The 23,010-nt window shown below is 35.0% G+C and overlaps 1 protein-coding gene across 1 annotated transcript in view; it reads left to right on the top strand.

Moving 5' to 3' along the window:
* The window catches only part of PTPRQ (protein tyrosine phosphatase receptor type Q), a 197,347-nt gene that overhangs the window by 128,228 nt on the left and 46,109 nt on the right, over positions 1–23,010 (top strand). Inside the window, exons 28-33 of the mRNA XM_004280590.3 lie at positions 1,884–2,070; positions 5,270–5,514; positions 7,833–7,899; positions 10,892–11,050; positions 11,621–11,843; positions 13,859–13,932. Coding sequence (XP_004280638.2) covers positions 1,884–2,070; positions 5,270–5,514; positions 7,833–7,899; positions 10,892–11,050; positions 11,621–11,843; positions 13,859–13,932 — 955 coding nt within the window. The remainder of the gene's footprint in view (positions 1–1,883; positions 2,071–5,269; positions 5,515–7,832; positions 7,900–10,891; positions 11,051–11,620; positions 11,844–13,858; positions 13,933–23,010) is intronic.

Here is a 23,010-nt window from a genome sequence, read left to right on the forward strand (position 1 = left end):
TGGAGTAAAATTAAAAAGAGCAGAAAATATCAAAGTGCATTTCAGAAGTTGTATTTCTGAAAAGCAATTTTCAGTTATAAAGAATACACACACACACATCCTGAATTATGTTGCAAAATGTGTTTCATTTTTGTTGATCATGGTAAAAAAAAAAAAATTGCAGATTTCTGTGCCAGCTACTTCAGATCTGTTTTTTCTAAATCATCAAAATATTTTAAGTAGATATTACCACCCCAATCTTACATATACAGAAAGTAAGACAGCATAAATGACTTATCAAATGCTACAGGAGTTATTAAGTGACCAGGTTGGGATTTGAACCCCTGATGGCTGGGTACCAACCTATATTCTTTCTTCTGTAAAACATTGGAGTATAAAAATAAACAAATGGGACCTAATGAAACTTAAAGGCTTTTGCACAGCAAAGGAAACCATAAACAAGACCAAAAGACAACCCTCAGAATGGGAGAAAATATTTGCAAATGAAGCAACTGACAAAGGATTAATTTCCAAAATTTACAAGCAGCTCATGCAGCTCAATATCAAAAAAAACAAACAACCCAATCCAAAAATGGGCAGAAGACCTAAATAGACATTTCTCCAAAGAAGATATATACAGATTGCCAACAAACACATGAAAGAATGCTCAACATCACTGATCATTAGAGAAATGCAAATCAGAACAACCATGAGGTATCACCTCACACCAGTCAGAATGGCCATCATCAAAAAATCTACAAACAATAAATGCTGGAGAGAGTGTGGAGAAAAGGGAACCCTCTTGCACCGTTGGTGGGACTGTAAATTGTTACAGCCACTATGGAGAACAATATGGAGGTTCCTTAAAAGACTAAAAATAGAACTACCATATGACCCAGCAATCCCACTACTGGGCATATACCCTGAGAAAACCATAATTCAAAAAGAGTCATGTACCCCAATGTTCATTGCAGCACTGTTTACAATAGCCAGGACATGGAAGCAACCTAAGTGTCCATCGACAGATGAATGGATAAAGAAGATGTGGCACATATATACAACGGATAAAATGGATATACAATGGAATATTATTTTCCATTGAGTTATTTGTAGTGAGGTGGATGTACCTAGAGTCTGTCATACAGACTATATGTACCTAGAGTCTGATGTACCTAGATGTACCTAGAGTCTGTCATACAGAGTGGAGTCAGAAAGAGAAAAACAAATACTGTATGCTAACACATATATATGGAATCTAAAAAAAAATAAAAGGTTCTGAAGAACATAGGGGCAGGACAGGAATAAAGACACAGACCTACTAGAGAATGGACTTGAGGACACGGGGAGGGGGAAGGGTAAGCTGGGACGGAGTGAGAGAGTGGCATGGACTTATATATACTACCAAATGTAAAACAGCTAGCTAGTCGGAAGCAGCCGCATAGCACAGGGAGATCAGTTCAATGCTTTGTGACCACCTAGAGGCGTGGGATTGGGATGGTGGGAGGGAGATGCAAGAGGGAGGAGATATGGGGATATATGTGTATATATAGCTGATTCACTTTGTTATAAAGCAGAAACTAACCCACCATTGTAAAGCAATTATACTCCAATAAAGATGTTAAAAAATAATTGGAGTATAAATTTTATTGACTGCGGAGATGATTTCTGCTTGTTCTGATTAATTGTGATTGATTTTTTTCTTTTACTTTCAATTGTTGAAATAATTGTAATTAGTAAACTGTTAAAGTAGCACTTCGGATTTCCCAGGTCTGTCTGACTGTAAATAAAAGAATTTTTAAATCTTGGCTAGAAAAATATACCACTCATAGCTTTCTATTTTTATGTTTTAGTGATTTGTATCTCAAGTGCTGCTTCCTTTAATTGTTAGCTATTTTTTCCTGTAGGTAGATAGTGATGAATTTAATATTTCCTTAATCAAGTCAAATGGAGAAAATAAAACCATAGAAATTAAAGATCTGAAAATATTCACAAGATATTCCGTGGTGATCACTGCATTCACTGGAAATATTAGTGCTGCATATGTGGAAGGAAAGTCGAGTGCTGAAGTGATTGTTACTACTTTAGAATCAGGTAAGGTTTATTTTTCATGCTAAAAATTGACTGAGTTAGGTGTCTTTCTTACAGTTTCTCACACCTTACCCTACAAAGCATATGTGTTAAAAGAAATTTTTTAAGCATATAAGTTTAAACTTCAGTGACTCACTGTGACTGACAAGAGTAAAGCTTTGTATTTACATTTTTGAAGCAAAGTGGAATTATGTAGAATAATCAATACTTGTAAATACAAAAATAAATTAGTTCATAGTAAGGTAACCAATTGTACTTTTTTGCATTTATTTAAACACTATTTCAGAAGTTGAGTTACCTTGCCTAAGAGATGATTTTGTCCAACTGTCTATAGCCAATAAAGCTTCACCTTAAATTCCATTTTAATTATTTCTCTCCCACGGTTTAAATGCACATTAAAGTAATAATACTCCATTATTAAATAATCTAGAATTCAGAAGTAGAACCCAGGTTATGTTTCACCATATCTGTTTTCTTCACTTAGTTAAGTGACATGTTTTATTACATAATCTATTTGATAAATGTCAGAATCTGTACAGATTTCCTCCAGTTCCTATGAACAGGGTCTGAATGAATAATAAGATTGTAACCAATAAGAATTTAATGTGGAAAGTCAACTTCCCAGAACTCGCTTGCCCCATCCTCCTTCAGACTCCTGATGTTCTTTGCCACCAGATATATCTTTGGAAAGAGCACATGAAGGGATGTGTTGCTATAGTTTATTTGTTGCTATCTGTAAGGTAAGTATAGGAGGTAAAATACTTTTTAGCTAGTCTTTTCATTATGCTACATACTCTGTTGTCTATAAACTTACGGTTCTAAATTGAAAAGTACATCCTATCCTCAGCACCCTAAAATTCTGCTTGTGTCCATTTTGTGGCCATGTATATTCCAGGTACTTATTTTCTTATTATACTTTTTGCACTTCTCCCCCATCCTACCTATCTGTGAGGAAAGTTGCTGCTAAACTTATTCACATTCACACCACAAAGCACTGATTGCAAATCCTAATGTGCTAACTCTTCCAAGGATATCATAGTTTAATAAATTTCTACTAAACCTCTAAGAGTAGAATTTTAGATGTCAAACGAAAGATATTTGGCGGATAGAAGGTTCTTTCTAGCATTCAGATAATTCTTTCATGTATTCAGCTTTTTAAAGCTGATCCTAATTTTAGAGAAACAATTCTTATAAAAAGAAAAAATATATATGCTTCTTATGTATCATAAAAATGTATAACAGCAAATGTTGTGAAAATGTGTGTTGAACCAATTTAACCTTTATTTCAGCTATGCATTTTTTCATCCTGTGATATTTGGCACAATGACATGTTTATTTGCTTTTCTCTCTCTTTTTTCTCACTGTTATTTATTTACTTATTTTTTGCTTGCCATAGGGCACTATCTCTAGGGATGTTTGCAGCAATATCTGAATATCTGAATCATTGAACAGCCAAATATCAACAGCCTTTTCATGGAAATTCTTAGAATTTTAGAATTTAGAATGGAATATCCATTTAAATGTGATCAAAATAAGATATGTTCATTCAATGAGTCATTTATTTAAAGAACACTGATTATGTAGTACAACAAAAACTAGTCTTTCATAAAATTATTCATAAATAATTTTATCCTCATGTGTATCATTTTAAAATAATTTATTGATATTTAGCCAGTTATATGTTAGGATAACTTTTATTTATCAAAAATAAACTGGAATATCTACAACATAAAGAAATCTTAAAATTCAACACTTAAAAAGAATCCAATTAGAAAATTGACAACGTGAACAGACATTTTACCAGAGAGGATATATGACTGGCAAATAAACTCATGATAAGATAGGTTTTCAACACCATTAGCTATCGGGGAAATGCAAATTGAAACCACAGTGATATATCACTATACATCTACTAGAACAGATGAAATAATAATTTTTAAAATAGTGACAATACCAAATGTTGGAAAAGATGCAGAAATACTAGCTCTCTCATACATTGCTAGTGGCAATGTAAAAGGGTATAGCTACAATGGAAAAATAGTTTGGTGATCTTTTATATACTACCAAATGTAAAATAGATAGCTAGTGGGAAGCAGCCGCATAGCACAGGGAGATCAACTGGGAGCTTTGTGACCACCTAGAGGGGCGGGATAGGGAGGATGGGAGGGAGACATAAGAGGGAGGATATATGGGGATATATGTATATGTATAGCTGATTTACTTTGTTATAAAGCAGAAACTAACACACCATTGTAAAGCAATTATACTCCAATAAAGATGTTAAAAAAAATTTTTTTTAAATGCACTTACCACATGATCCACCAAATACACTCTTGGGCAACTATCATAGAGAATTGAAAACTTAATGTCCATGCAAATATCTGTATATGAATGTTAATAGAAGACTTATTAGTAATGACAACAACAAAATAACTGGAAAAAACCCAAATGTTTTTATAAATTAAACTCGTACATCCATAAAATGGAACACTACTCGGCAATAAAAATAGAATGAACTATTGATATACAACAACCCTGATGGACCTCAAGGTCACTGTGCTATTGTCTTTTGCAAATGACAAAACTATGGAAATGGAGATTGATTAGTGTTGTGAGGAGGCATGGAGTGCAAGTCTAAGGGGACATTTCTTTATGGTGATGGAATAGTTTTGTATCTCATTTCTGGTGATGGTTACAGGAATCTACACATGGGATTAAATTGCATAGAACTACACGCAGATACAGGAAAGCATGAAAAATGGTGAAAACTGAATAACATCTATAGTCAACATTATTGTACCAGTGTCTGTTTCCAGGTTTGATATTAAACAACAGTTACATAAGATATCACCACTGGGGAAAGCTGGGGGCAGGTTACAGGGGACTGTATGTATGACTTTTGCAACTTCCTGTGAGTCTACATTGTTTTTAAGTTCAGAGTATCATAGAAATGCATTCTGTATAAAAATACATATATTACAAAAGGCTAAATAAATAAGCAAATAAATTGGATCACTGTTATGGTTTCTGTGATTTATAGATGTCAATGATTCTATAATGCATGAGCCATTTTGCTTGTTTTCAAAATTAAATGGCTTAAATGATCTGTGTAATACTCTTTACAGACAGAAACTTGAAACAAATCAGTTCAAAATGAACACAAATTTTTTTAAAATTGTAATTGCTAAATATTTCATTTCAGTCCCTAAGGACCCACCGAACAACATGACATTTCAGAAGATACCAGATGAAGTTACAAAATTTCAGTTAACATTTCTTCCCCCTTCTCAACCTAATGGAAATATCCAAGTGTATCAAGCTTTGGTTTACCAAGAAGATGATCCCACTGCTGTCCAGATTCGCAACCTCAGTATTATCCAGAAAACGGACACATCTGTCATTGCAATGTTAGAAGGACTAAAAGGCGGACATACATACAACATCAGTGTAAGAATACAAAGCTTTTAATTATTCACCTATCTTACAAAGTTGGTTTACAAACTCAGCATTCAAAAAGACTGCAGCTTATGTACATAATACATTTTTCCTATCTTTTCGTGGGATCGCTTAAGACATGCCAACTGAAAATAAATTTGGAGAAACAAAATTGCTGCTTTCCTATTTTAATACAGCAAGTCCTGTGAAAATATGTAAACAACAAAAAAGTTTGCACAATTATAGTGGAAATCCAGAAATAAAGCAGGAAGAAAATCCACGTTAAAAGTTAAAGATCAGTGACCCCTGCTCGCCGAAACTAGAGAAAGCCTGCGAGCAGCAATGAAGACCCAACGCATCCAAAAATAAATAAATAAAATCGATAAATAAAAGTTAAAGAGCAGATATATATAATGAGATGATTCTGCCTAAAGAAAAACTGTTTCTGTGTGATTATAGGTGGAAAATCAAATTTCAAAGGCAGAAGTCAGAAATAACTGTGATTGCAATTCACATGTATTTCACACAACTATTACTAAAAGCTAATGTTATTTTACATCTTAATTCTAAATTATCCATTTGGTAAAGTAAATATGTGTGTGAGTTCATATACATACACCCAAACACATACACAATTTGTTTCATCCTTTCACTATTTTTGCATGTCTTGGAATTTTCAAACAATCATAAAGTTCAGAAAATCATCTTTTAAGCAACATAGAATTCACCCTATACATTCAAGTAGCTCCTTCCTGTCAACTGTTTATATCAGAAAACTGTCATTAATAATTTGTGTTCCCTCGCAAACTTTATATCTCATTATGTAATCTGACTTGCTAGGATTCTTGCTGCATGTACCATTAAATGAACCCCCGTTGTAGAAGATCTATTAGAGAGAAGGTGGTGGTTAAGGGAATGAACTGACCTAGGTTCAAATTCCGGCTCTGCTAGTTTCTTTCTGGGCAGTTTCCTCAAATCTGTGCCTCAGTTTCCTTATCTGAAAAATTAGTAATAAGAATAGTAATTTCTATGTAGGATATTAATAGTTACGGTAGGTAGCAAGTGGTGTAACAGTTTTGGCTCTTGCAAATTAAAAAAAACAGGAAATAAAGTACAACCAATTCATAATTTAAAGAAAAATCTGATTCTTTGCAAAGTGCAACATAGTGTCCTCAACACCTGAGAGTTTATTAGAAATGTGTAACTTTCGCACCTGTCCCAACCTACTGAATCAAAACCTACAGATCTTCATTTAACAGGGTTTGCAAGTGACTTCTTTGCTCACTGCAGGTTGAGAAGCACTGCCCAACTTTATTATCTCACTTAAAGGTTAGATTGTAAAGAAATAAAAATAATTAAGCACTTCATAACATCGCTTTGATTTTGAATACTTCCTTTTTAAAATTACATGCACCAATAAATATTTCCTTTAGATATTTTTAAGCATTTTATGGGCTTGGTTTATTTAGTATACCTACCACATCACGTATATTACTATTTTAACTCAATCAAAATACTTCTGAAACTATCCAGGGGGTGGAGGGTGGGTCACTAACGTATGAAACAAATTTATTAATTCCAAAAATGATATATTCTGAATTGCGTTTATTGAATACAATGAAATTGGCCAAGAACACAGTCTTTATTTTACATAGCAAGATAAAGTGAATAAAAGAAGAGCCTGTGTCTGCAGCTTCCTAAGCACAAAGTTAATTGAAAGGATTCACATTTGTGTAAATCACCCGCTGTAGATTCAAACAGAAATGCTTTATGTGTATATGCTGCATTATGCAGGGTATAGCGTCAGATATTTTGGGGCAGGGGTGAAGCAGGGTATAAAGGCCAACTTTCAGAGGGATGATTTAATACAGGAAAACTGGGAGGCTGAGGAATAGGGTTTCATCTCAGAGAAGGAAAAAAAAGAGCGTCTTGAATATGGATTTAAAGAAAGCCGGAGTTAACCTAGCTACAGAGAGAAGGAACAGATGTTAGAGTAGATGAAGAGAGAGTGTAGACATAGTGACTTTTCTGCTCTTTCCTCCTAAAGGTTCAAATTGAAGCCACATCATTCTTGGTCTGTATGATAGGGCTGTTTAGGTCACTTAGCCTTTGTTCTCAGGGCTTAGTACCATAATATCAGTTGTAAGAACTATTTTATTGCTAACGTTCTTCCTCCATATATTAATTTGAGTGCAAGAAAATATAATTAACAGACTATATGAATTGTTTTCAAAAGTGCAATCATTTAAAAATGACATATAACCATAATCAGTTATACATACACATATGCAATAATTTGAAAATAATAACAAGGTGTTTCTTTGTTTTAGGTTTATGCGATCAATAGTGCTGGTGCAGGGCCAAACGTTCAAATGAGAATAACCATGGATATTAAAGGTACATGAGCTGCCTTCCCATGAAATACTATTAATCAAAGAGTAATTATAATTTGTATTCTGTATTAGAGTTAAGGATGTAGTTAAGCTTTTAAACCATGCATATGCATATCATAAGCATATATTAAGTAATAAGTAATGTATGCTTATTCAGGCTATAATTAAAATGTCTTAATCATAATGCAAATTACCATGTTAATTACAGAGAATGCCCACTGCTATTTATCTTATATTTCTTTTCTGCTAAATTTAAACTTTTCTGAGACAAGGTTTATAATTGTATTTTATGTTTTTAAAATTTTATTGAAAAGAAAGCTCCTTTAAATTACCCGTGACTAGACTTCGACTAGTTCTAATTAGATTCCTTGACTGATCTTTATTTATTTTGAAAGTCAGATTCTTTTCAGTTAATCAAATAGTGCTTACTGAACTACCATATAATCAACTTTATGATTCTGACTATAAAAGTAGATCTATCAATTCATTATTGACAGGGATGTTTTTTCACAGAAAATATACAAAAATTTGGAGACTGCCTCCCCCACCGAATTCCACAAAAGCCATAAAAGATTACTAAGAGGACCTCAGGGGCATTCAGTCATTCAAGGTGCCTTCTCAAGACTGAAAATACGCACACAGTTTTGCCACTTCTCTAAAATCCTGTGTAAAACCTGCAGAGAGATTAAAAAAAAAAAAAGTGTATTGACCTTTAGTAGAATTCCACCTGATGCTCCTCTCTCTGAAACAAAAAGTAGCTTTTCTCAGTCTTTGGTAAGCATAGCACAGCACAGTGATTAAAAGTGCCAGCTTTTTGACTGAGTCTAGAGTCAGGTTGCTGAGGTTGAATTCTGGATTGGCCACTTGATACCTGTTTGACTTTGGACAAGTTTCTTAACGCCTGTAAGCCTGTAATGGAGATAATACTAGTTCCTACCTCATAAGTTGCTGTGAGGATTAAAAGAGATAATCTTTGAAAAACCCATGGGACAGTGCCTGGAAACAAGCATTGTTAAGAATAAGAACTAATCACTATAAGATGAAGCTGATACATTTTACTTTTTATCAATGGGTAGTTTATATACCTATAATACTATTTGTGTTATTTGCTTTTAGTTGATAAATATGTACTTGGAATGTACAAACTCCTGAAGTCTAAAAAATATCAGCTACTTTAGAAAATGACTTCATAAAGAAGAGCTTACCTCATACCGTCCTAATTTCTCTTTGTTATTTAGTGGCAGACATATTCATATATTCAGTATACAGGTAACAATAGATGCATTATATTTATTTAGTAAAACTTCCCATTTCAGATACTTGCTCATCCTCAGGCAGACATGACTAGTTCTGACTTTCCATGCCTTACATAGGGTGGATAGACTCATGACCAGTTATCTAGAAAAGATATATGAGTACTAAGGGGCAGTGGTTCAGTCCTAGAGAAATGACTTTTTCTCCAGTAGTATGCATGATTTTATTGACATGGAGTGACACTGGATTAATAGTTGTCTCATTAGATTTGCATTTGACAGATAATACCGAGTTGGACAGTACTGTCGCATGCCAGATTCCTCTAACAGGAAACCTTGTCTTGGGGACTCCCCAGTGGCCTCTCTCAAAGTTTCTCAGAACTCCCTGAAACCTGAGGCCCTTCCTGCTGAATCCTTTCTTCCTTCCTTCTCCCCATTCACACGTGTCAGGCCTGTGATCATGCCACCTGCTATTGCTCCCTGCCCCTTGATTCTCATAGATATTTTCCCCAATAAACTTCTATACATCTAATGTCATCGTAACTTTTATGTCTCAGAGGAGTGAGCTCAGGGATCAAGTCAGAAAGATTTGGTTCCAGTCTTGATAGTTCCCTCTTACCGCTACGTAGCATAAGACCATTTTCCTCATGTATAAAATGGAAATGATATTGGCAATTTTATGGCACTGTCGGAGAGGCTTTTTTAAAAGATTTTATAAATATGAGAATTGAAGTTTGATTAAGCAACTTACTGATGCTCAGCTAGTGTATGTAGCTATAAGATGAAATGAAGCAAGAGGAGCTTCTACAAATGTTGATTTTGGAGATACCTGCATGCATTGATGGTAAAATGTGAATTATCATGATGGCACTTTTAGAAAATTATTCTGGCAGTATCTGTTAAAGTTAAAAGTACATGTTTCTTTTGTTCCAGAAATTCTGCCCTTGGGAATATATTCCATAGAAATAAAAGGATCAGTAAATAAGGCTAAATGTATAAGGCTAAGTAGTGAAGCAAATGTTCAAAACCTGAAGGAAAAGTGAATTCCCATCACTAGATGAATGACTGAATAAATATGATGCAGTTGCACCATGATGTACAACATAGTCATTAAGAAGAATGAGTTAGCCAGAACTTGGTGACTTGAAAAGATTTACACAAGTCTTATTTAAGTGAGAAAAACAATATGTGGGGTAATTATAATACTTAATATAGCACCATTAAAACATATCAGTGAGAAGAATCCATGATGTATGACTTTATGTATTTTTATATGATTATGTGAACATAGAGAAAAATATGTGAGGATACCATCCAGATGTTTGGTATGGATAACTGCAGGGTTAGAGGGCAGGGCTCCTGGTATGACTAGAATAGAAACTGGTAAATCAGCTAAAGGAAGTAAAAGAAAAAAAAAAAAAACATGAAAATACTAGTATGATTTAATGCATTTGTGAAAATTATAAATACAGTTTGAATTTCTTTAATATATAAAGAGGAGTCAGATGTCTGAAAATCACACCTGGGTCCCATTATCTTAGGCAAGTCTCAAATATATAATTATACCATTAGGAGGTAATAATTGCTAAATATCTGCTGTATCCAAACAGAAATCTGTTTCATTTGTTATTTATATTTGTCATCACTTTATCTGTAAATTACTGCATGAAAGGAGAATTCAAAATGATTTTCTCTGCAGAAACAAAAAATGAATTGGTAGTGATATTTCTTCTTTGTTTATAGCTCCAGCGCGACCAAAAACCAAACCAACCCCTATTTATGATGCCACGGGAAAACTTCTTGTGACTTCAACAACAATTACAATCAGAATGCCAATATGTTACTATAATGATGACCATGGACCAATCAAAAATGTACAGGTGCTTGTAGCAGAAGCAGGAGGTATCATCACATGCCAGCTTATCTTGTCAAATTGCAGTGTGTGAACTGCTGAATGCTAGAAGACATTTCAACTCAAAATTAGTAATATGAGGTTGACTCCTGACTATTACACATCTCTTGAGTTTAATAGATTGTCAATATTATTATTAATTTATTATCATTAATTTTACTGATCATTAATATATGCCTAAAATATTTTACCAAAATTTAAAAAGGCATGGTTAAAATATGTGATTTATTTATTCCATATGCTGGTAGGATTGTGTTGAGTTTGGCAGGATGGAGTCTTGATAGCTTCTTTGGAGGTGTGAAAGAGAGTTAGTTACCCTTGACTGAGGAATGTTTTTTCTCCGAGAAGTCATTCTCCACAATGCCTATGGATTCATGTGTGATGGGAATGGATAGGGTTCCCTGATTATCCATGTAGAGCAGCTGAATCATCCCTGGTGGTTCATAGAGTGACAGATGTTGCATCCAGGTTTTCCTCATGCAATTATAGAAACACCCTTTAAAAATGTGAAAATACATTTGGATATTACTTGTAATCATTATTCTTTTTTCTGAAAATAGCTCAGCATGATGGAAATGTAACAAAGTGGTATGATGCATATTTTAATAAGCCAAGGCCATATTTTACAAATGAAGGCTTTCCTAATCCCCCATGTACAGAGGAAAAGACAAAGTTTAGTGGCAATGAAGAAATTTACATCATAGGTGCTGATAACGCATGTATGATTCCTGGCAATGAAGACAAAATCTGCAATGGACCTCTGAAACCAAAAAAGCAATACTTGTAAGTATAGTTTATGCTTACTGTGCATGATGTTAGCAAGCTAGCTGACAACTTTCATCGTCCATCTACTTCTCCTGTCATCTTTCCAGTAAGTGCTGGGCATCCATAATGTATTGTGACCTAATGCATGATAAAGATCAACAAGGCATTGTCGTTACATCCCGTAAACATACAGTTGTAGGGAAAGTAGGCAAGCTTAAAAGTAATTATGGTTTGACGTGTTAAGTGACTAAGGGCAATATGAAAAATGTGCAAATTGGAGAACACAGGTAGAATTTAATTCTTTCTGTAAAGGGCAATGTGACTAATGTGTACTATTTCGTGTTTTTCACTCATTTCTCTGCCGTGCATGCTAATGTCAGGTTTTTAGAAACATGATCCTCGTCTTTCAGTTAATTATGGCTTCAGTTTACCTCAGTCATAGCAATCATTTTCAGCTTTTCATACTATCAAACAACTGAATGAGGAATTGAAATCTTTACAATTCACTTTAATATTTGGTATTGTATAGATTATAATCTAATATAAAAACCAATGCTGATATGTTAGCTTTATTAAATGCTTTGCTAAATTGCTTATTTTTCTCCTACTAAATTGACTGTTATTTTGTGTCATGACTATAATTTTTTAATTATTTAAATTATTTAATTTTCAAAATACAATTTTTACTACTAAATTTGAAAAATACAGCTAGTTTCATTTTTGCCTGCTAAAGCACTGTTAAGTTCTTCATAAACATCCTAGGACAAGTTAACATTAGAAAAGTTAGAGAAGTTAGGCATTTGAAAAAAGAATGCTCTATTATCTGTTATTAAGTACAATTACTTGGGTTACTAAGTTATGGCCTGAAATTAATCATCATACGATAACAGTTACAGAAATGATATACCACAAAGTTTAATATTTATCCAAGAATTGTTGATTTTACATTTTTCCAAAACATTTCATATAATCCATAAAATCATAAGAATTTGAGAAGAGTAGGGATTAAATTATGAAGTACAATTTATTAATCTAGATTGGTTTTATATTTTAAAATTCTTGTAGGTTCATAGTTTTGTTTTTTTAAAGATTTCCTTTTTTAAATAAATTTATTTATTTTTGGCTGCGCTGGGTCTTCATTACTGCCCGCGGGCTTTCTCTAGTTGTGGCGAGCGGGGGCTACTCTTCGTTGCGGTGCGCAGGCTTCTCACCATGGTGGCTTCTCTTGTTGCAGAGCCTGGACTCTAGGAGCACGGACTTCAGTAGTTGTGGCATGCAGCCTCAGTAGTTGTGGCTCGTGAGCTCTAGAGCACAGGCTCAGTAGCTGTGGTGCACGGGCTTAGTTGGTCCAAGGCCTGTGGGATCTTCCTGGACTGGGGCTTGAACCCATGTCCCCTACATTGGCAGGCAGATTCTTAACCACTGTGCCACCAGGGAAGTCCCATAGTTTTAAAATAAGGTAAATTTCGGTTGTCTCTGTGGTGACAGAATCAACCAGTGATTTTTAAGATTGACTTTCCTCTGCATCCATCTTGTATTTCATATGTCATGAAAGCACAGAAAGTGAAAAGTGCACACTCGGAATTAAGCAGCACTGTTCTTTGTTTATATTTGAACAGGATGAGTTTTATATGACTATTCTAAATCTGGCTTATTGGCATTTTCCAAGGTGGCTGAGGTATAACAGTTATTATGCTTTATATTTATAAAGTGTGCTTGTGCAGACATTCAGTGGTTTCACCCAAATAAATCCATGAAGGAGGGGATCTACTTCATTTGATTAACCTGCTGACTCTTCATGAGTCTGGTCAAATTTTTGGTCACTCTCTCATGAAGTTCAAGAGGTCCATGTACAAGATAATTTCAAGTAAAGATATTATTTGTTTGTCCTGATGGTGACTGATTTCCAAGTTTACGCTTTGTAAGTTAACTTTCTCTTTAACAAAACTGTCTTTTTCACAGCCATTTGTTAAATTATTCATAGAAAAAAAAGTCATATGGTATGTAAATTGTTGTTGTTTTTTATTTCATAGGTTTAAATTTAGAGCCACAAATGTCATGGGACAATTTACTGACTCTGATTACTCTGATCCTGTTAAGACTTTAGGTAAGACATATTTTGTAGTTAATTTCATTTATAATCTCAACACGCTAATCACAGCTGTAACATTCATTAGTAAATGTATTAAGCCATGATGAATGTTCTCAAGGATAAAATCATTTCAAGGTTAATTATCCTAAGGAAAAAATAGTATTTATAATACTCTTTTAAGTGATGGACGTTCCATCTATTCAAATCTGGACATAGACTTCAATATGGTATTTGGTCTAGGCTGATGTGTGGAATATTACACTAAGCAAATATTTATTTGGCTGTTTAATATGTAATCTTATATGTAAAACATTTTTACTTCATAAAAAAAGAAAAAGGATTATGGAAACTTTCCTGAAATAATCCTAAAAGATAGAAGCCTACCTGTCTTTTTAAATTTTATTTTCTTTCTGATCAACTCTGAGTTTTTCAATTATATACACCCAGTCAGTCCTGAATAAAACATCAATACAATTTAGTCAGATGCAAGTATATTTCTTCTTCTTCCTTTTCTCCCCCTTCCTCTACCCCTCCTGCTCTCCCTACTATGGCTACTACTTCTTATCTTCCCCCTCCTCCCCTCGTCCTTCTTCACCACCAGCCTATCTAACATTAAATATTCTGTGCCAGACATACTCTGAGGCTCTTTGTATGTATTCACTGATGGGCTCTTCACAGCTGTCCTTTAATTTAGGTCAGTGGTTCTCAACCAGTGATTTTACTCTCCAGGGGACATTAGGCAATGTCTGGAGCCATTTTTGGTTGGGTTGTCACAATTGTGCAGGCTGAGCTGGTGGCATCTAGTGAGCGGGGAGGCCAGGGATGCTGCTACCTATCCTACAGTGCATAGGACAGCCCCTCCAGCAAAGCGTTATCTAACCCACAGTCAATAGTGCTGAGGTTCAGAAACCCTGTTAGGTGTCAGTGTTAGTTCCACTTTACAGACGAGGAAACCGCAGCCCAGATTAAGTAATTACATGGCTCTGCCGGCACAAATTTTACAACCATTACGATACAAATGCAGGATTTAGACCTGGATTCAAATCTTGGCTCTACCACTTGAGAAAATAATTTCTATAAACCTCAGTTTCCTTGTATGGAAAATGGTGATATTACCTGCCTTGAAAGATCTGTGTAAAATAATATAGGTAAAGATATTAATATTTTATAAAGTGTTCAATGCTTAATAGCTTCTTTTTGGATGAGTTATAAGGGAAGATTTTAAAAATATATTTCCTTAGGAGAAATTGTTTCCCTAGGACTTCTCTGAGTAAATCACAGCTTTCTGTTTCCTGTGTCAGGCTCTGAGAGTGTGGAACTTTGTGTGTTGTTCTGATCCACAGTATATCATGAATGCAATAGATTTCAGTGATAATTATGGCTGGAAGAAGACGGAAAATGTTCCACCCTTTTCAGTTAGAAATTCTCATCTGGTTGTGGAACATTAATTGTATAAACCAGTTTCTGCAGCCTCCACTTAGTTAAGGAAACTTTGGACCTTGAAGAAATGAAGGGGCACACGCTTTGCTACATTAATGTTTATAGGGGAATAACTTATAGATTTCGTTGGCTGTGCTGTCTGCTTAAATTCCATAAAATGACTGGTTTGACTAATTTTACGTAATCAATCATTTTTAAATCAGCTGACTAGACTTGTGGTTTTGGAGTTGTGTCAAGCGTTTCTGCATTTGATAGGTGAGTTTATCACACCCTGACACCACCACAGTAAATGTTTTGATGGTATCAACTTAACTTCCTTTAGGTTACAGCATTCAGAAACTACGTATTATCACAGCTAAATGGTGACCCGGTATATTTACCGATGGAAGATAAGAAACATAGTACAAGTGGATTAGCTCATATGTCTTAGAGAGATGATATTTTGAGGATGCGGTGCTAAAAAGAGATCACTTTGTTGTGTTGTTTGCTGTGTGCTGTTCATCTCATAGCTTGCTGGTTTTATGTAGATTATGGATATGAGGACAACATATTCAGCCAATTATCTGAAAGGTAAAGTTGAGACATCTAGGTTAATAGGAACGAAAGAGGAGGGAAACCAAGCATCAGGAACCATGGTGTACAGGGACGTGATTCCCAGATTCTGTTAAATGGCTTCCCTTTGGCCAAGGATGGGCCTCATCCATCACTTTGGCCACAGGTAGTCTCAAGATGTCCCTCAGCGACGGTCTTCTCTTTCTTTGTCTCTCAGCCAAGGCAGTGGAATACAATAAGTAATTCTAGAAGATAGAAGAAATACACCATCAGTTCTCTGATTCCCCTTTTGGAATCATCACCACCACCCAAGTCATCCAGGTGCTAATGTTTGTGTGCCCTGGTAACAGCAGGAGTATAAGGGGATGTAAGATGTATAATGAACGGCAGAGCACCAGATCCTGTCAAGGTCAGAATAGGAGGGACTAGGGAAACACAGGCTGGGCACAGTCAGTGAAATGCCATTGTGTTGGTAAGGGGTTGTGACAAGGAAGAGTCCCACGTATCTACAATCAGTTTTTCAGGGTTCACATACTATTTGGAGACCAGTGACACCAGGATAGCCTTTCAGGCTCCTCCTTAGGGTGGCCTCCCATGGGCTCTCTCCTGATAGATAGCAGCTTTATAATAGGAGTTTGCTCTCTAATTCTTATTCCAATTGACCACATAAAATTCTGCTATCTAGATAGTTATTTGTAGCTAGGAAAACAGTGCCGGGAAGGAGTGGAGGAAATTAAAAGGAGTGCAACCCTCAATTGTGGTGAAATGAAATGTTCAGATTTGGAATATGGTGTGTACCACAGGAGCAGAATTCCTTGATGTCCATCAAAGTAGCCCAGTCATTTTGCTGGTTAATGGATGTAACACCATCAATTTCTGGCCTCATATTAATTTTCTACCTGGCTATTGGATATTGTGGTTCTGTGTATATCAGATTCACTCTTGAGTCAGGAACCAAAGAACACCCTCCAGAAAAGGTGCTGGTCTATAATTAGCATTAATAAAAGGCCACGGAGTCATAGAGTTTTTGGGAAAAGAACATTGCCGAGGAGGATATAGTAGAAGGACCCAAAAAGGAAGTAAAGTTGACTGTTTCTACAGTGGGCAGTGGTCAATGGCAAGAATGGTTTCATGGCTATAAGAATGGAGGCAAGCAAATAGTAAAATGCATTGGTGTCATCGTAAGCATACAAAGGATGATTGAGTCCTTTTTTTCTCTCAAACATGTCATGTATTGGGATATAGGATAGCATTTGCAACAGGCTAGTGGCTCCCAGCATTTCTAACAGGTCTGCCCAACACTTAGGTGTGCATCTCACACTTCAGCGAAAGAAGTCTAGGTCCCATCTAGGTCATCAAACCACCAATGGATGTACTGGTATTTTGCACACCACAGGCAATGAGCTTCAAGTTGAGTCACCTATCAATACAATCTTCAGGATTTAAGTGCCTTTGCAAAGCTGTGTTTCTAAGTTAGTATAGGACATACATTTACAAGACAGACCATTTTGATAGTGGTTGTGCCTGTCAGAGATATTATTTGGATGTTAAAATTAGGGGCAAAGAATCACTGATGAACTAAAAGGCTTAAGTTTTGGGAAAGAGGCTAACAGCAGTACAAGTAAGAAGGGGCCAGACAGGGCTTTGCTGAGTAAGGATTGATAACCTGGAAGAGGTTTGCACATTGGGAAATCTTTATAGCCTGTAGGACTAATGGGAAATGACATGTGCCATCATTTTGACCCTAAAGAAATACTTACAACTTACTTGATTTTGTTTTCACTCAGGATTGAGCATTAGGATTTTTATTAAGAAAATTCCCAAGAATCCTTCTTAAATTTTTTTTTAAGAAACCTCCTTAGGCACATCAGTTTATGGAAACTGCTTGTAGGCAATGTTTTGATTGCAAGGTTTAATTATAGAGGATTCCTGTGATTTGAAAACCAGACACTGCTTTCTGCACCTCACAGGGCTTCATTAAAACTGAACAAGTTGAAACCTTAAACCTCATGGCAAAGGCGCTCTGTGATTGTTTTCTTTTGTCATAATACTTCTCATTTAATTACTGTGCTAACAATGAAAAGTTCCAATATGCTCACTTGGGAACAGAGATAGGGAGTCACTATATATTTTTTGCAGCAAAAGGATCACTTGCCCCTGGGACACCAGAGGAGCAGGGGAAGGTTTTATGATGTTAATGAGGCAGTGGCAATGTGATGGTGAACCTCGTAAACTCTGTAGTCAGACAAGCATATTTCAGGCAGTTTTGGCATATATGAAATTTATGTGGCCTTGGCTTAGTTACTTAACAAATTAACTTCTGCAATCTTATTTCCAAAATGAGAATAATAATACCTACTTCATAAGCTAACTGGGAGATTAAATCAGATGAATGGACAGATTCATGACTATGAAATGTTATTAATAAAGATATGAAACATTATTTATGTGACAAGCCCTTTATGAGTTTTTTTGTATATAACCTCATGTATTTTTCACTACAACCCTATAACACGATTTCCTGTTTATAGGTATCCCCAATTTACTGGTAAGAAATCTGAAGCTGGGTCTTTAAGCATCTTGCCCAAGGTTACAGAGCTAGGAAGTGGCAGCACCAGCTTTTAGACCCAGGCAACCTGACTTCAGGCAGTGCTGTGCTTATAACCACTGTACTGCGTTGCCTGGAAATCACTAAGTGCCCAAGTAGCTTTTGATTTCATTACTATTTCTGATTTTTCTGTTCCCACAGACTTCCTATCTTTGCTGTACCATTTTCTCTTCTCAACATTTTAAATTATTTCTAGCTGTTCTCTTTGCACCTGCTCATCTTAGCTTTCTGAGGCTTTCATACATAAGTATACTGTTTTTACACATAAAGATGCAATAATTCCTTTTTGTTTGTTTTAACAATGACTAAGTATGACTCTGCAACCTGGCCACTGTTTATTATCTACTTCTAATATTTTGCCAATATGATGTATTAAAAAACATTTATTTAGGGTATTTTAATTTACATTTCTTGAATTATGAAATTGAGAACCTTTAGTAAGTTCTTTGTGCAGTATTTGAATATTCTGGATGGCTAATACTGGGCTAAAAGAGAAGAACTTTTTATACTTAAGTTCTGTTATAAGAAGTTGTTTTCTTTTAAGATTAATAATAATATTAAGAAGATGATCTTTCATGCAGTTAGTACCTATAGCAAGAGCCGGGCATTGTCCTAGGAGCTTTATAACTCATTTAGTTCAAGCTTCTTAGAGATATAAAGCTGCATTAAAAAGTCAGATCCATAGAGGAGTTTAAATAATGATAATCAAAAGATAATACTATGAAAAATTAGGTAGTGCTTTATAATTATGATTTGCTTAATTACTACAGTAGTACATGCTGTTATGCACATAAAACAATTTAATTTGACCTTTCAATGGATTTTAAGTCTAATCAGGAAATGTACACGTTAGAAAAAGAATCATGTTTATATTTTTAAGTGAAAGAGTTTTGTTTTCTGTGAAAGGATTTAGAGAAATGACTTCATTCTGTACTGGTAATGCTCTGTGGGTACATGCATAGCAGTGAATCAAAATTTGTGCTGGACAGTCATAGTACATTTTGTCCTTTCCTAGTAGTACATTTGTAATACATGTGCCCAAAGGATTACCTATTGTTTATTAATACATCATATGTCATTTCCTCACTTCACTTGGCTAGTGCTTTGAAATGGTAATCTAATCTGAAAATTTTTTGTGGTCTATGAAATCATTTTTTCCCCACGAGGTTCCAAGGTCCAGTGACTCAATACTACCTGATAAAGATGATTCTATTCATCTTCATGTTTCCTTTCCCAAGCATATCCAGTTAGGAGTCAGCATGTGAAAATTCATGAAACAAACCATTTATATTTTAATGTATGAAAAAGGTGTATCTAAAATACTTTATGAGCTACATGCCCCTTTAGAGTCTTCTAAATTTAGCTGGAGATTCTAGATGACCATGAAACTCTGATAACTGTTCAAGATTCAGTGTTCATTCAAATCCACCATGCAGAATAGCCACAGAAACTCTTTCATAGTGTTAACATTTCATAAGCACCAATCCAGGGAAGAAAAGATGAACCATTAACCCCTGCGTATTTTACAGATAGTTAACCTATTTTGTCACTTGACTTTAATACTTTCTACAGTAAAATTATACATTATATAACTTAAAATTGGTTATAATTATAATTACTAGTTGTATCAAAATAATTAATAACATATATTCTTATTTGGTTTAATGCCTAATTAACCTGAAAATTTTTAATTTCTAATATACTTCAAAATTGATATTTTTATATATCAGTAAATTTAGAAAATATTTATTGAGCATTTGCTATGTGCCTGATACTGTTCTCAGGACTTGGAATACAGTTTTGAATACAACAGTCTTGTCCTCAGGGATCTTACATTCTGGACAGGTAATAAACAATAAGATAATAAATAAATGAATTATAAGATGTTACAAAGGGCTATGGAGAAAAGAAAAAGTAGAACAGAGTGTAGAGGAGGTAGAAGGGGGAAGGCAGGAAGTGAAGGAGTTGCAGCTTTCAATCTTAAATATGGTAATGTCTTAGTCTGCTTGGGCTGCCATAACAAATACTACAGACTGAGTGGCTTAAACAACAGAAGTTTATTTTCTCACAGTTCTGGAGGCAAGAAATCAAAGATAAGGTTCCAGCCACTTCAGTATGTGGTAAGGGCTTTCTTCCTGGCTTGCAGAACGCCTCCTTCTCGCTATGTCCTTATTTGGCCTTTCCTCAGCATGTGCACTCGGAGGGAGAGAACTAGCTTTCTGGTGTCTCTTCTTAAAAGGACACTAATTCTATCAGATTAGAGCCCAACCCTTGTGACCTCATATAGAATTAATTACTTCCTTACTCAAATACTGTCACACTGTATTTGTGTTAGGGCTTCAACATATGAATTTTGGAGGGACACATACATTCAGTCCATAAGAGGTGGTCTGTGTAGGCTTCACTGACTAGGTGATATTTGAGCAAATTCCTCATGGTAATGAAATGGCTACCCAGGCAGATCTATAAGAGAAATACACTTCTATGCACAGGAAGAAGCTGGCCAAAAGCCCTATATCAAGAGTTACCTGGTGTGTCCCAAGAACAATAGGGAGGCCAGTCTGGCTCCAGAGTTGTAAGCAAGGTGGAGATTGGAAGGGAAGTCAAACAGATAACAGGGAGCCAGAGGCCAATGGCCATAGGCCATTGGAAGGACTTTGGATTTTTGTCTGTGAGAGATAGGAGGATTTTAAGTAGACAGGTAATGTTTTAAAATCATTACTCTTGCTACTATGTTGCGAATAGATGGAAAGAGGACAGGGTGGATACAGGAAGACTTGTTAGGTGTCCATACGACAATTCATGCAAAACAGGATGGTGGCCTTGATCAGGATGCTTGCAGCAGAGGTAGTGAGGAGTAGAGCGTACACGAAAGTTTTGTATAATGAACCCCCAAATACCTATTAATTAAATTTAATAATTTTTAATGGTTTGCCACATCTGTTTTAATTACACATTTTTCATTTTGTTTCTGAAGTATTTTAAAGTAAATCACAGAAAGCATTATATATTCCACTCTAAAACAGTTTAGCATATTTCTCTAATAAGTATGTTGTTACATTGTTGCAGTTCAACAAAATTAATGATAAATCCTTGATATTATGTAGAACTAGATATATATATAGTTTCAAATCATCCTCTGATTTTTTTCTTTGTAGTTTGTTTAAAACAGGATCAAGAGGTTCCATATTTTGAATTTGTCTGATTGCTTTTTATTGGTGTCATTAACTCCTTTTCCTACTTTCCTATAAATTAGAGATAAGATCTAAAGGTTTGAATATTCACAATGAACATTTTTGGCAGGGCTACTTTACAGGTGTTGCTGCGTAGATCAAAATACCTCACATCAGGAGGTGTATAATACCTGGTTGTCACATTTTCAGTGATGTTAAAATTGATCAGTAAGTTTAGTGGTAGTGACAGAAGGACCTTTCACTGGAAAGTTGTTTTTTCCCTTGTTATAACCAGCAAATAATCTGTGAGATGATAGTTTGACATTCCCTAAATATCCAAATGCCTTTCAACCTTCCTCCTAGTCATTTAGAGATACACTTATGATTGTTACCTGAGTCAATTATTTCATTAGGAATGCAAAATTAATTTCTAATTTTATTATTTCTTCCACATTTATTAAACAGAATTCTCCTCTAATAAGGAGCTTTATCTCCTTAACTGGGGCTATTTTTTAATTCATAAAAAACAGTTCATATGAGAAAGCCACGGGAAAAAATGCTTAATTTTCTCTCTTTAATTACAAATTTTTAGAGTGAAAAAAAGAGTTGTTTAGCTAAAACCAGAGGTTACAAATTAGTACCTTTTTGGTTTTAATTTTCATTTCTCTTTCATTGAATAATATTAGAACTCATGGATTTTTATATTGAATCTATTTCAGTCAATTTCAGTTTTTATTCATTATAAAGTTTAAATTGTTCCATCTTTGGCCACCTCTTCAAGATGATCTTTTGTTCTTTCCATACCATTAGGCTTTGATCATTTCTTAGCTTTCTTGCCCCATTAGATATCCCAAATTCCTTTTGTTCCCTAATCACACTTTGGAATTACTATCTCTCCAAGTTTCCCTAGTTTTTTTTAGTGAAAAACAGAGAGCCAACAGGATTTCCTCAGAGATTTTGGATGTGTTCTATGAAAGAGAAAGTCAAGTATGACTCCAAGATTTTTGGCTTGAGCAACTAGAACAATGAAGTTGCCATCGACTAAGATGTAGAAAGATGCAGTTGAAAGGAGGGAAGAATAGGAGTTCAGCTTTGGAAATTTTGATTTTTAAAATTTAATTACACTTCTAAATAAAGATATATAGTAGGCAATTGGATATACAGGTCGGGAGTTCCTTAGATTACAGTTAAGTAGTCATCATCATATAGATGAAAATTAAAACCATGAGGCTGCACAGGTTCACCAAAGATGTGAGTTTAAATAGAAAAAAAGAAGAGCACCAAGGATTGAGCTCCAAAGTTAGAAGATCTAGGAGAAGA

This window comes from Orcinus orca, chromosome 11, assembly GCF_937001465.1.
Source record: "Orcinus orca chromosome 11, mOrcOrc1.1, whole genome shotgun sequence".
NCBI lineage: Eukaryota > Metazoa > Chordata > Mammalia > Artiodactyla > Delphinidae > Orcinus > Orcinus orca.